Consider the following 14,489-nt stretch of genomic DNA (forward strand, 5'->3'; position numbering starts at 1 on the left):
ATTGTGCCACATCTGTCCCAGCTGCCCGGGAATACGTAAGAATGGCTTTTGAGTCTCAACAGAGCACTGTTCTATGTGCAGCTGGATGGCAATGAGATTGTGAACGTTGGATGACTTCCTTCTGGCATTCAGCTGGGTGACAATGATCCCTTAAGATCCCAGTGGGACATGAATATGGTTGCCTGCCTAATGCCTCAAGAATCCAATTGTGTCTCAATTGTAATGTTGCTGTGGACGAAGGAGGAGGACGGGAAGTCCGCTGGGGTAGTTTGAACAAGTGTCACAATGGTTTACACAAGCATTTCCATCAGCATAACCCTTGGTATCAAAGAGCCTTCTTAATAGCTTGCTTCTATCGGACTCCAAGGATTTAAAAATACATTTCATATATTAATTGGCCTGGGTTCACCCTCACTCTAATTTAAATGGGAAGGTCTCCTTTGACGCCGAGAGATGCATGATTTCTTCTATTCATTAAAATAAATATTAAAAAACCTCCATCAATTAAGAGAAAGCATTGTTCATGACCCAACTGAGTTATTCCTTAGTGTCTTGTAAAGGACAGAAAGATGAAGCTGACCTACTTCTGATCAAGAGCCATGGGATGTCTGCTTGACCCCCAAAGACTGAGTGCAATTCACACAGCTGCTCTGAAGAGCAAAACAATTCATAACATGTAGAGATGGGTGAAGAATTGGGAGCAGATATACTCAACTCTTTGACCATATGTTTGACTAGACGGGAGCAGAATTGATATAATCTCCTTTGATCTCATTTGCATCCTTTAGATATGAAGATACTTGGAAAACTATGTGTCCATTGATTTCCATTAGTGTTTTTTTTTAAGGATGACCTTGGAGGGGAAGGAAACAAAGCCTTCTATCTTCCCTCAGGCCCAATTAACTGTCAAAATCACTCTACATGGAAGCCAGAGATGAAGACTTCTCACTGTTTGGCAAGAAGAATGGTGGATTCCCAATGATGTGCAATAATGTCTATGGCAGTGATGGTGAACCTTTTGTGGCTCGTGTGCCAAAAGTGGGGAGAGCGCAGGGGGGTCGTGTGTGGGCGTGCCACACCCATAATGCTATGTGCACGACCCTAGGGCACATGTGAGCACGACCAGTGCTCCCCTCCATTTTTGGTGTGCTTTTTTCAACCTCCCCAGGTTTTAAAGACTTTATAGGAGCCTGGGGAGGGCAAAAACAGCCTCCCCTGCCCGCCAGAGGCCCTCTGGAGGCTTCAGGAGCTTCCCTGAAGGCTCTGGAGGGCAAAAAACAACCCTAAGAGCAACCCAGAAGTATGTTCCTGAACTTCCGGTTTGCTGGTAGGGCCGATTTTAGCCCTCCGGAGCCTTCAGGAGGCTTTCCTGAAGGCTCCGGAGGGCAAAAAAAACCCCAACCCTATGAGCAACCTGGAACTTTTGGTTTGCTCGTAGGGCCAGTTTTTCATACTCCAGAGGCTTCAGGGAAGCTCTTGAGGGTGAAAACGGGCCTCAAAAGAAGACTGAAGTCAGCTGGCCAATGCGCGCATGCACACTGACAGGGCAATGCCTCACGTGCCCAGAGAATGTGGCGTGCTATAAGTTCGCCATCATGGGTGTGTGGAGATTCTCAGTCATCCAGGTCATGGTTGTCTCAAAGGTGCTTTTCCAAAAGGCAATTGAACTTTCTCTGAAGACATTTCTCATCCAAGAAGCTTATTCACTGAAAAAGCTTTTTGGACGAGAAGCAAAACATTTCCAAGGGGGGAAAAAACACAAGAAAGTCGAGTTGTCTTATTGGGAAAGCATCTTTGAGACTACTGTATCTGCAATCCTTAATTACACAGTCTTTAATGCCTAAATTAAATGTTTTTACTTAACATTAAATTGGCCAAAGTCCTATTATAATTGAGGTGAAGGACTAGCAGCGTTGCATCTATACATGAGACGATATCAAGGGCCTCCAAATTTGTTGACCCCCTGAAAAGTGTAGATTAGAAGTTTTGAATCAGACAAAGAACAAGAATGCTCAAATTCCCATAACAATTATTCTTGTGCAGTTCACTTGAAACAGTATTTCCCAGGTAGGGGTTCCCAACTCCCGGTCCATGAACCCGCAACTGGCTGCAGCATGGCAGAAAGGGGTCCACGCAAACAATCAAAGCCCTATCCATGGGATGCAGGCGGCACACGAAACCAGGCCCCTTCTGGTCTGTGGAAAAACTCTCTCCACGGAACCGGTCCCTGGTGCCCAAAATGTTGAGGGCCGTTGCACTAGAGCAGGGATGTCAAACTCGATTTCATTGAGGGCTGCATCAGGGTTGTGTTTGACTTTAGGGGTGTGGCCAGCTCGGCGTCACTTGTGTCAGCGTCTGTGACAGCCCAAGCATTCTGCCAGCGAAAATGGGCTCCTGAGCTCTGTTTTCAGTTGCAACGGCCTCCTGCAACCCTCTGTCAGCAAAAACAGAGCTTGAGAAAGCCTCCTGCGGCCCTCCCGAACTCCATTTTTGGTTGCGACGGCCTCCTGCAATCATCTGCCAGTGAAAACGGAGCTCAGGACGGCGGCCCTCCCGAACTCCGTTTTTACTGTCAGAGGCTGGTCCTTTGCTGTTTCCAGGGTGGCCCCATGGGCCAGATCTAAGCAGCCCCTGGGCCGGATCTGGCCCCCGGGCCTTGATTTTGACAACCCTGCACCAGAGTACTCTAGCTTTCTCCTACATGCAAGATACTATTCTGCAAGATGTCAGTCACACTATTGGATTAGTAAAGTATGATTGCAAGTACTTGAAATCACTAAAGACTTCTCTGGTATCTTTTTCCACGTTGGTTTCAGTTGGTTCAACTGGACTGCTCCTTTTCTCTCCGCCCTGGCATGCTTAGTGTAGATTCCAAACCTGAACTGTTTTTATTAGGGCTGATATCAAAAAATCATAAGGAAAGTATGTATTTAATATTACATGTCTTAGCAGCAGCGAGGATTATCTTCGCACAAAATTGGAGCAATGAAGAAAACACTGCAAGACGAAGAGATCATTAAGAAGATATTAGATTGTGCAGAAAGGGATAGACTTACATTGAAAATCAAACAGAAAGAAGACGCAGAATATTATCAAACACGGAACTTATTTTACCAATGGTTGGAAAAAAGGGAGTGGAGAGTAAGACTGGAATCTATGTTGTTGTTGTTAGTTGCGAAGTTGTGTCCAACGCATCGCCACCCCATGGACAACGTTCCTCCAGGCCTTCCTGTCCTCCACCATCCTCTGGAGTCCATTCTGCTTCGGTGACTTCATCCAGCCACCTCATTTTCTGCCGTCCCCTTCTTCTTTTGCCCTCCATCTTTCCCAGCATGAGGCTCTTCTCCAGTGAGTCCTTCCTTCTCATTAGGTGGCCAAAGAATTTGAGTTTCATCTTCAGGATCTGGCCTTCTAAAGAGCAGCCAGAGTGGATCTCCTCTAGAACTGACCTATTCTGTTCTGTTCTGTTCTATTCTCTTTTATTCTATTTATTGTTGTTAATCATGAAGTCGTGTCCGACCCATTGCGACCCCATGGACCACGTTCCTCCACGCCTTCCTGTCCTCTACCATCCTCTGGAGTCCATGTAAGCTCACACCGACTGCTTTGGTGACTCCATCCAGCCACCTCAATCTCTGTCGTCCCCTTCTTCTTTTGCCCTCAATCGTTCCCAGCATGAGGCTCTTCTCCAGGGAGTCCTTCCTTCTCATTAGGTGGCCAAAGTCTTTGAGTTTCCTCTTCAGGATCTGGCCTCCTAAAGAGCAGTCAGGGTTGATCTCCTCTAGGACTGACCGATTTGATCGCCTTGCAGTCCTTCTTCTTTTGCCCTCCATCGTTCCCAGCATGAGGCTCTTCTCCAGGGAGCCCTTCTTCCTTCTCATTAGGTGGCTAAAGTATTTGAGCTTCCTCTTCAGCATCTGGCCTTGAATCTATATTGTTAAGCAATTTAAATACCCAGACAACACGATGTTTATTAGGCACTAAGAAATGTAATAAATAGAAAATGAATAAACATTTATTTTTCCATGTTGGTTTCAGTACGTTCAACTGGACTGTCCCTTTCCTGTCTGCTCTGGCTTGCTTGGTGCTGACGATAGCAATGATCGTGCTGTATTACATACCATTACGGTACCTTGTTTTAATATGGGGTAAGTCTATTCCTCATGCCATTTCCTTTCATGGATTCTACTATATGCATTTCTATAACAGTCTGTGGAAACATCCCTGTAGTCCTGGACTTACAATCATTTGTTTAGCAACCATTCAGAGATACAGCAGCACTGAAAAAAGAGAGACTTATGACCGGTCCTTACATTTATGACTGTTGTAGCATCCCCACAGTCCCATGATCAAAAATCTGGGCTCTTGGCAACCAGTATGTATTTACAGCAACTGCAGGGTCCTGGGGTCATGGGAGTGCCGTTCGTGACTTTCCCAGCAAAGTCAATGGGGAGAAAGCTAGATTTGCTTACCTGATCCCCGTGTATTAGTGAATTGCAATGATTTCCTTAACAATGGCCCAAAAGGTCATAAAATAGAATTACAGTAGTGCAAAGCCTGAACTAAGGGTTCAACCGCCAAATTTTCTCTCCCTTCTCATTGCTTTGTCTCTCATTGTCCAATGAATTTTTAAAAGAGATGTTTTGGAAACACTCACTCTACGTCTTGTCATTCTTCTGCTAGAGAAATGACCTTGAAGACTTTGATGGTTCTCACAGTTCAGTTCCCCTTTCCGCCAAGCCCTCACCCTCCTTTCCAGCCCCCAACCCCAGGATTTATGGCAGACTGGCAGAGAGGTGGCAGTTCTGACAGTAGGAGGAAGCAATATTAGGTCTCTTCACTGCCTTGATTTACTTATAACGTGATAAAGATGGGATAAAAATCATACATACATACATACATACATACATACAGACAGACAGACAGACAGACAGACAGACAGACAGACAGACAGACAGACAGACAGACAGATGATACAGAGATGACAGAGATAGATAATAGATATAGCTAGATAGATAGCTATAGCTAGCTAGCTAGCTAGCTAGCTAGCTAGAGATAGATAGATAGATAGATAGATAGATAGATAGATAGATAGATAGATAGATAGATAGATAGATAGATAGATAGACATACATAGATAATAGATGGTAGGTAGGTAGGTAGGTAGGTAGGTAGGTAGGTAGGTAGGTAGGTAGGTAGATAGATAGATAGATAGATAGATAGATAGATAGATAGATAGATAGATAGATAGATAGATAGATAGATAGATAGATAGATGTGTGTGTGTGGATAGATAGATAGATAGATAGATAGATAGATAGATAGATAGATAGATAGATAGATAGATAGATGATACAGATATAGATAGAGAGATGATAGAAAGAGAAAGTTGATAGGCAGGCAGATAGAAAGAAAGAAAAAGAAAGAAAGAAAGAAAGAAAGAAAGAAAGAAAGAAAGAAAGAAAGAAAGAAAGAAAGAAAGAAGAAAGAAAGAAAGATTCATGTAATTCTAATATTCTGGTCATTTCTTCTACCAGCTACTGTTCTGCCAAAATTGTGCACACTATCTCTGAGATATTAGTTGACTCATTCCGGGGCAAAAATTACACAGGCAATTCCAGATTGCCTCTTTGCACATTTCTGGTTAATATAATTACCCCTTAGGAGGTATTTAATCATTTATCTGTGCAGTAAAATTAAAAAAAAATCAATTTGGTCACAATTTTTACAATCTGCTTAGTTACATAGATTTCCAGCGCTGCTGAAATCGTAGCTGGCCACAGAGTATCCTGCAATGTAGCCTAGGAAAGATTGCAAAACAGTTTAATACAAGCAAGACCAGTAATTGAATTTAATACTTAATGTAAGCAAGGCAAGCATGGCCGCTCCAACATTAGCGATGAAGCAAAACAGACCAAAACAGAATAATGCTGTAGAAATATTCAGAAAGAATTTATCTGCTGCTTCTAAAACATGCTGTAAAAGTGAGGTAATCTTTTTCTAGGGGCTGGGTGAGTTGGTGGTGGGGAAAACCTTTTAAAATGAAGCTGCCATTCTAGAAAGATATTTCCTCAGTGTACATGGAGACTCTCAGTCATCCAGGTCATGGTTGTCCCAAAGATACTTTTTCAAATAGCAACTGGACATTTTTTGAGTGGTGCGGTGGCCTAGAGGGTGTGAGTTGATCCTAGGTAGAAGCAGGTATTTCTCTCTCTGGGCATAATGAGAATATATCTGCTGAACAAACCTCTGCATTGGCGACAGGAAGGGCATCTGGCCAGTAAACACTCAGCTCCATTCAGTTGCCCAGACTCCACCCCACAAGGGATTATAAGGGAAGAAGGAAGGAAGGAAGGAAGGAAGGAAGGAAGGAAGGAAGGAAGGAAGGAAGGAAGGAAGGAGAAGAAGAAGAAGCAGAAGAAGAAGAAGAAGGAGAAGAAGAAGAAGAAGAAGAAGAAGAAGAAGAAGAAGAAGAAGAAGAAGAAGAAGAAGAAGAAGAAGAAGAAGAAGAAGAAAGAAGACCTTGTTGTTCCTTGAAGAAATTTCGCTTCTCATCCAAGAAGCTTCTTCAGTTCAGAAGCTTCAGTTCTCCACATTCACATTAGAACTAAAGAAGCTTCTTGGATGAGAAGCCAAACATCTTCAAGGAAAAACAAAGTCCAGCTGCCTTTTGAAAAAAAACACCTTTTGGATACCTTCCTTAAGGATCTCCAGATGATGGTAGAAGAACAGTGCCACAGATAAAGGACATAGAAGTGGATGATTGTTCAGCCAACCGTACAAGGGATGTTTCAGATTCACTTAAAATATACAGGTAGTCTTTGCCTTGGGACCACAATTGAGACCATTGCTGAGTAAGACAGTGATTTTTGCCCTGTGGTGAAATTCAAATTTTTTTTTACTACCGGTTCTGTGGGCGTGGCTTGGTGGGCGTGGTGTGGCTTGGTGGGCGTGGTGTGGCTTGGTGGGCATGGCTTGGCGGGCTTGGTAGGGGAAGGATAGTGCAAAACCTCCATTCCCACCCCACTCTGGGGCCAGCCAAAGGTGGCGGTTGCTGGTTCTCCGAACTACTCAAAATTTCCACTACCAGAGTAGAGGACAGAGGTAAGGGAATAAGAGAGGGATAGGAGAGAGGGCAGGGGGGTTGGAGAGGAGGAGAGAAAGAAGGAGTGGAAAGGGGAGAGAGGAGAAGGAGAGAGGAAAGGGAAGTAGAGAAGAGAAGGACGACAGAGGGAAGAAAGGAGGTAGGGAGGAGGAGGAGAAAGGTAGAAGAAAGTGATGGATAACATAAATACAGTGTATGGAGAGCAGAAGAGCCAATAGTCATTTTTGGGGATTGTTGGTAAGATGAATCGATATAAGCATTTAACAATATTATTGAGTTTGAGTTTATTGAACACTTATAGGCCGCCCTTTTCCCTGAGGGGACTCAGGGCGGCTTACAATAATGAGGGAAGGGAGTGCAAGACAAGACATAAAAGAAAACGTGAGTAAAAAAATTAACCATAAAAGCACAACATTCACTCAGCATTCGGGCGGGGAGAGAGTAAAGTCCTATCCCCAGGCCTGACGGGATAGCCAGATCTTGAGGGCCGTGCGGAAGGCCTGGACGGTGGTGAGGGTACGGATCTCCACGGGGAGATTGTTCCATAGCGTCGGAGCTGCAACTGAGAAGGCTCTCCTCCGCGTAGTCGCCAGTCGGCACTGACTGGCGGATGGAATTTGGAGGAGGCCTACCCTGTGCGATCTGATGGGACGCAGGGAGGTAATTGGCAGAAGGCGGTCTCTCAAATAGCCAGATCCACTACCATGGAGCGCTTTATAGGTGGTAAGTAGGACCTTGAAGTGCACCCGACGATCAACAGGTAGCCAGCGCAGCTCACGGAGGATCACTCGCGCGGCCGCATTCTGGACTAGCTGAAGTTGCCGGATGCTCTTCAAGGGCAGCCCCATGTAGAGCACATTGCAGTATTCCAGCCTAGAGATCACAAGGGCTTGAGTGACTGTTGTGAGGGCCTCCCGGTTCAGGTAGGGCCGCAACTGGCGCACCAGGCGAACCTGGGCAAATGCCCCCCTGGTCACAGCTGACAAATGATGGTCGAAACTCAGCTGTGGGTCCAGGAGGACTCCCAAGTTGCGGACCCTGTCTGAGGGGTATAAATTTTGCCCCCCTAGCCTGATTGATGGAACATTAGCCAAATTATTGGGAGGAAAACACAACAGCCACTCGGTCTTTTCTAGGTTGAGTACCAGTTTGTTAGCTCTCATCCAGTCTTTAACAGCCTCGAGGCCCCAGTTCATCACGTCCACCGCTTCATTGAGTTGGCACGGGGCGGACAGATACAACTGTGTATCGTCCGTGTATTGGTGGTATTTAATCCATATAATGTAATGCTGGTTATGTAATAGTATACATGTAGTTTATTTGTTACCAATGATTAGACAATAGAAGCAGAAGTTAGAAAAGAGGAGATATAAAGAAGAGGCAACGTTAACGTGGAGAGGATTCAAAGATGACGATGTTATGTATTATGTAAAAGGCAGAAGTCTTAAGAGGGACTCTCAAGAGTTGCCAGATCTTGTTCGGACAGGTTCTCCGCCCCCCCCCCCCTCAGAAATGTGCTAGCCGTCTCGCTGGTGGTGGCCGCTCGCTCTCCCTTCCCATGCCCCTCCTTGTGCGAACAATGGGATTTTTCATTCCGGAGGCGAAACGGCTGGCTGACTTCTGTAATAAACCTCCCACTGGTTTCTTCAAGGAAGAAATGTTGGTGCACGATTCCACGTGAGAGCAACATGTGTCCGGCTTCTCTGTGTTTTCACACTCATTCTTGTGAAATTCATTCAGCCACCCGCCCACCTTCCTGTCTGAGCATGTCAGGCAGCTCCATGCTGTGGATGTGTGAGTGAGTGTGTGTGTGTGTGTGTGTGTGTGTGTGTGTGTTTTCTGCTCCTCTTCACTGCCCAGGTTTGTTTTTTTTTTAAAAAAAAAACCCTTTTCCCTTCTGTTTTTTCCAGGCATACATAAATTTACCAAGAAGCTAAGGAATCCTTATGCCATTGACAATAATGAGCTGCTGGACTTCCTCTCCAGGGTGCCATCTGACGTTCAGAGGGTAAGTATGGGATGGGGTCTCCCGCAGAGAGAAGTGGAGCCGAGGCCAGAGAGCAGCAGGTGTGATGCTGGAGGGCCATTGTTGGCTAGCAGTGCACAAGCATCAGGACGGGGTCATTAACCGGGAGGGGTGAGAAGAGCAAAGGCAGGAGCGGGGGGGCGGGGGGCAGAAGGCCCTCTGAATCTCGAAACAGAGTTCTCTTTTTTTTCAAAAGCCCAAGGGGATTTTGGAAAAAGGCTTCCCCCGGATTTGTATTTTCATGAGAACTTATAGGAATTTACCCTCCCTTTTTTAAAAAAAATAAGCAAAACACAAGGACTCTTTTTTTTTAAAGGTGGGTAAAGTGATGTTGAGAAAATTTGCCCAATTTTACATTCCAGCAAAGATTGCTCTGATTTTAATAGGATTCCTTCTGTATCAGTCAGTTAGCATTTATTAGGGGTTTTGGACAGAGCGTGAGAGAGGAGAAAGAGAAATAGAGAGATGAAGGGGAGAGAGGAAGGGAGAGAGAGAGAGAAAGAAAGGAAAGAGAGGGAGGAGAGAAAGGGAGAGAGAGCGAAAGAGGGAGAGAGAAAGAAAAAACAAAGAGAGGGAGGAGAGAGAGAGAGAAAGGAGAGAGGAAGGGAGGGAGGAGAGGAAGGGAGGGAGAGAGAGAGAGAAAGAGGGAGAGAAAGAAAGAAAGGGAAAGAGAGGGAGGGGGAGAAGGGAGAGGAAGGGAGAGAGGGAGGGAGGGGGAGAGGGAGGGAGAGATAGAAAGGGAAAGAGGGAGGGGAGAGAGAGAGGAAAGCAGAGAGTGGAAGGGAAGGTGGAGGAGAAGGGAGGGAGAGACAGAAAGAGGGAAGGAAAGAAAGGGAAAGAGAGGGAGGGGAAGAGAGAGAGGAAGGGAGAGAGGAAAGGGAGAGAGATAGAAAAAGGGAGAGAAAAAGAAAGGGAATAGAAGAAGGGAGAGAGAGAGAGAGAAAGGGATGGAGAGAGAGAGGGAGAGAGAGAGAGAGAGAGAGAGAACCCATCTCAGAGGGTTATTGTGGGAAAAATAAAAGGAGGAAGGTATGTTGGAAATGTGTGTTGTTGCCACCCTGAATGTGTCAACAAGAATTTTTAAATGATAGTTTAAACAATGGGAACCGGATGTCGTCTAAGAATTTCTGTGTATCTTGACTTTGCATGGCTCTTAACGTCGTTTACATCTTTCCTTTTTAACTTTGAAGATGCTTCTTCAATCACTTTTGACCAGAAATGTCCAATTCCCAGACTGCAAAACCATGAAACTTAAATGAGTTGTTACTTTTAAAAAATTTAAATAAAATCTTGCATTGGATCATCTATTAATTATTTTATGGTGTACCGTGGTCTTTTGATTGGAGTGAAGATCTTTGGTAAAGACTTGGAATTTTGAGTTGCACTGCAATTGCAATTGCACTTAGACGTGTGTATATACCCCTTCATAGTGCTTTACAGCCTTCTCTAAGGGATTTACAGAGTCAGCCTCTTGCCCCCAACAGTCTGGGTCCTCATTTTACCCACCTCGGAAGGATGGAAGGCTGAGTCAACCTTGAGCCTGGTGGGATTTGAACTGCCAAATTGCAGGCAGGCAGCAGGCAGCAGGCAGCAGAAGTAGCCTGCAGTACTGCGCTCTAACCACTGTGCCACCAAGACTCATATATAACAAACCCCCTTCCTCTGAAATACAGAGAGGTGGAAGAAGAGGAATGGGTGAAGAATAGCTAGAGAAGTGAAAAGGCATGTGAAAATGAGTGCCAGTGGCTCACGTCATTAGTAACTTTCACAGAAGGACTGCAGACACATTCGAGGACTGTTGTTTATGCTTAATAATCCTGTTGCAAATGGAAGAAAATAAAATAGAAGAGCTTTGCTTGGCACTGTTGGTTTTAAAGCCAATGGGGGTCACAGAGAACAAAATTGATTTTCAGTTTGAATAAACTCAAACTGTCCAAGTACGCCTGTCAAAGAAGTAGCAGTGTTTAGCGACTCTTTAAAGGTGAGAATTTTTGTGGTGGCATGCATATACCAGAAACTGCCTCATCAGGTACATAAAGATGAATGCATTAGTTTGGATCAAATAGATTTAAAGTGTCATGGAACATATAACAGAACCTGCTTGATTCCAACTTTAAGTCAGTTGATTGAAGGGGGAAAAAGAGTTTAAATCAAACGGTTTTTCCTAAGTTTTAACAAACTTTGTATATCTGGTGTCTGATTTACAAAACTAGGCATCTTGACATCTTCCTGAACTTCAAGAAACAGGGTCTAGCAGGATGCCTGTGGGAATTCTCAATCATCCAGGCCACAGTTGTCTCAAAGGCAACTTGGCTATTTTGTTCTTGAGAAAGAAGAAAAAGTTTCACTTCTCATCCAAGAATCTTCATCAGTTCTCCACCACCAGAACCAATGAAGCTTCTTGGGTGAGAAGCAAAACTACTACTACAACAACTGCTACAACAACAACAACAACTTCTTCTTCTTCTTCTTCTTCTTCTTCTTCTTCTTCTTCTTCTTCTTCCTCTTCCTCTTCCTCTTCCTCTACCTCTTCCTCCTCCTCCTCCTCCTCCTCCTCCTCCTCCTCCTCCTCCTCCTCCTCCTCCTGAAAAAAAACCTGTCCAGTTGCCTTTTAAAGAAAAAAAGCACCTTTGAGTGTCTAGGAGGGAAACCTGGTTCCTTTAAATCCAGAAAGAGAACTCCAAAAAAGAGAAAGAAAAGATATTTTATGCAAAATGTCCCAATTGAGTGAAAAGCTTTTCTATTCCCCTCCTGTTTTTAATATTTCGGTGTTCTAGAAACGATCCGTGACTCTTCCAAAGCTCCCTGCAATTAATCCCCCCATGTTCCTGTGTTTAGAAAATGATTCACATTGAATGTGAATCATTGAACCTTCCTTAGGTTTTTCTTTGATTCCTCTCTGGGGAGCCATTAACACACGGCGGAGCGAGCTGGGCTTACCTTACTCCAACGTGGCGTCTTTGTTTGTTTTTACAGGTGCAACAGGCTGAATTGAAACCATACAGCAACTCCAGTCCCATTAGGAAGAAAAGGAGTGCCTAGTAGGATATAAACCTTGGAATGCAAGGTGCCCCTTCCGGGAACGCTGCGCACACGGGCTGCCTCTCTGCACGCCTCCCCCTGCCTTGCAGATCCGATCAGTGCTGCGTTCACTCCATCCAGGCTTGTCTGGAAGTCATATTTGGACTTCAAAAAAACCCACACAAAAATCAAAGTCATCCGTAGGAAGCTTGACCTGCCTGATGATTTCTCCCTGGAAGACCAGAAAGAAAAAAAAAAGCACTGTTCAAATCCAGCATGGCGTGTGTTGAGCGCAGATTGGAGAAGCAAAGCCAGATGAGATGTTTTCTTTTATTTTCTTTTATTCCGTACGATGGAAAAGCCATTTTTAACTTCCCACTTTTGCCTGACATAACAATTTTAAAAACTACAAAAGCCAGGGTGACTCTCATCGTGGGTTGCAGAGTCAAAACCAGGATGGCTTTGTAAAATAGAAAAGTGCCTCTTTTTTAAAACAAAAAAACAAAAAAAACCCAAACAAACTGTTTTTGCTTCGCATACCAGTTGAACACTGGAAGAAAAGAAGTAGAACTTTTCATAGCTTAAGTAGAATTTCCCAGCATGAAGAACCCGGAGTCAAAAATCATATGGAAAACTTTATTTTATTTTTCTATCATGGGAAGGATTTCTTTCCCTCCACCATTCTTAAGATTTGCTCTTAAGATTTGCTCTTAAACAGTGGGAATGCTTTCAAGGTGAAAAGTGATTATTGCTTTTTATTTTTTTTTTTTTTTTTTTTTTTTGCATTCTGGGTTTTTTCTACCTAAGAGAAACACATCAAGATAGAAATGGTTTCATGGCTTGGACAATGACTGTACTGAGATGATTCTGAACTGTAGATTAATAGGTCTTTGAAACCCGTTTTCTGTTTTAAAACACTGCTCAGTTTAAAAATTCTCAAAACTCTTTCCCCTCCCTCCCTTTCCCTCCCTCCCTCCCTTCCTTCCTCCCTTCTCTCCTTCCTTCCTTCCTCCCTCCCTTCCTTCTCTCCCTCCCTCTTTCTTTCCCTCCTTCCTTCCTTCTCTCCCTCCCTTCTCTCTCCTTCCTCCCTCCCTTCCCTCCTTCCCTCTCCCACAGTTTCTGCCAGAGTGATTGTACGTAGAAGGAGACTATTGCTGGCAATAGACTTCCTTCAAGCCATCATTTAACTATATTGTGTCATTTGAATCTGCCGCGGATTTCCGCTGTTGCTCAGTTTTGATGTCCTTCTAGAGCTCCATCTTGTTGGAGTCTTTGTCTTCTCAGTGCAATCCAATAATATGTTGATCATGCATATATAAAATACTTTTATAACTATATAGACAGGTGAAAAGCATGTGGCAAAAGTACAACGGCACCTTTGTTTTTATGTATTTTTAAAAGAAGCTGTTGTATTTAAATTGTGCAATCCAGGTTGAGTTTGCTGTGTTGTTTACATGAGTTTAGAGCAAGCACAGTGGTTATTAAGATCTAATCTGCCTTGTGCCATTTAAGGCAAACGTCTAAAAAGCTAGAATATCCAGAAGGGACAAAGAAACTGCTTGTGGAATCCACTACTTTGAGTCTCAGGCTCTTCTAACTAATGTTTAAGTATAAATGATGTTAGAGAACATTTTTGAAATTTTGGAGAAGACACTTGAGGATCCATTTGACTGCAAGAAGATCCAGTCGATCAATCCTAAAGGAAATCAACCCTGACTGTTTTTTGGAAGGACAAATCCTGCAGTTGAAGATCAGATATTTGGCCACCAAATGAGAAGAGAGGATTCCTTGGAAAAGACCCTGAAGTTGGGAAAGATGGAAGGCTAAAGGAGAAAGAGGATGAGATGTTTAGATAGCGTCATCAACACAATGGCCATGAATTTGAGCAAATTCTGGCCGAGAGGTGGGACAGAGGGGCTGGCATGCTACAATCCATGTTGTCACGAAGAGTTGGACACAACTTAGCAACTGAATAACAATAACATTATAAATGAATGTTGAGTAGTGATTCCCAACCATATTGTTGACTGACAAACTGCCATTATTTCTAGCCTTTGGCCAGGCAGAGTTGCTCATGGCATTAATAAAAGAGTTCCAATTTAATAAGAGAGACATGTTGGTACATCTGTGGGAAACCCGAATCTGAAAGCTTCCTGGGTTTTCCACCCAGTTGAAAGTTCATGATCTTGTCCCCACACCCACAAGTCCATCCCATGGTCCAATCTTCCTCTGCCATGCTGGCATTTCCACCCATCCAGTTCCGGTCAGGTGCAGAGGTGCGGAGACAAAGAATGACCTTGAGCTTCTAGAAAGGAATGTTTTATTTTGACAACAACA

At 44.0% G+C, this 14,489-nt stretch overlaps 1 protein-coding gene across 2 annotated transcripts in view; it reads left to right on the forward strand.

Moving 5' to 3' along the window:
* Nucleotides 1-14,260, forward strand: part of MCTP2 (multiple C2 and transmembrane domain containing 2) — a 160,599-nt gene extending 146,339 nt beyond the window's left edge. For both annotated transcript variants that reach the window (XM_087704361.1, XM_087704362.1), the window contains exons 21-23: nt 4,039-4,148; nt 9,016-9,113; nt 12,108-14,260. In XM_087704361.1, the coding sequence (XP_087560487.1) occupies nt 4,039-4,148; nt 9,016-9,113; nt 12,108-12,173 (274 nt within the window). In that variant the 3' untranslated portion in view covers nt 12,174-14,260. The remainder of the gene's footprint in view (nt 1-4,038; nt 4,149-9,015; nt 9,114-12,107) is intronic.
* The last annotated feature ends 229 nt before the right edge of the window (nt 14,261-14,489 follow it).

This window comes from Thamnophis sirtalis, unplaced genomic scaffold (assembly GCF_051295495.1).
Source record: "Thamnophis sirtalis isolate CommonGarterSnake01/CBP01778 unplaced genomic scaffold, rThaSir2_p1.2 scaffold_2, whole genome shotgun sequence".
NCBI classification, from domain to species: domain Eukaryota; kingdom Metazoa; phylum Chordata; class Lepidosauria; order Squamata; family Natricidae; genus Thamnophis; species Thamnophis sirtalis.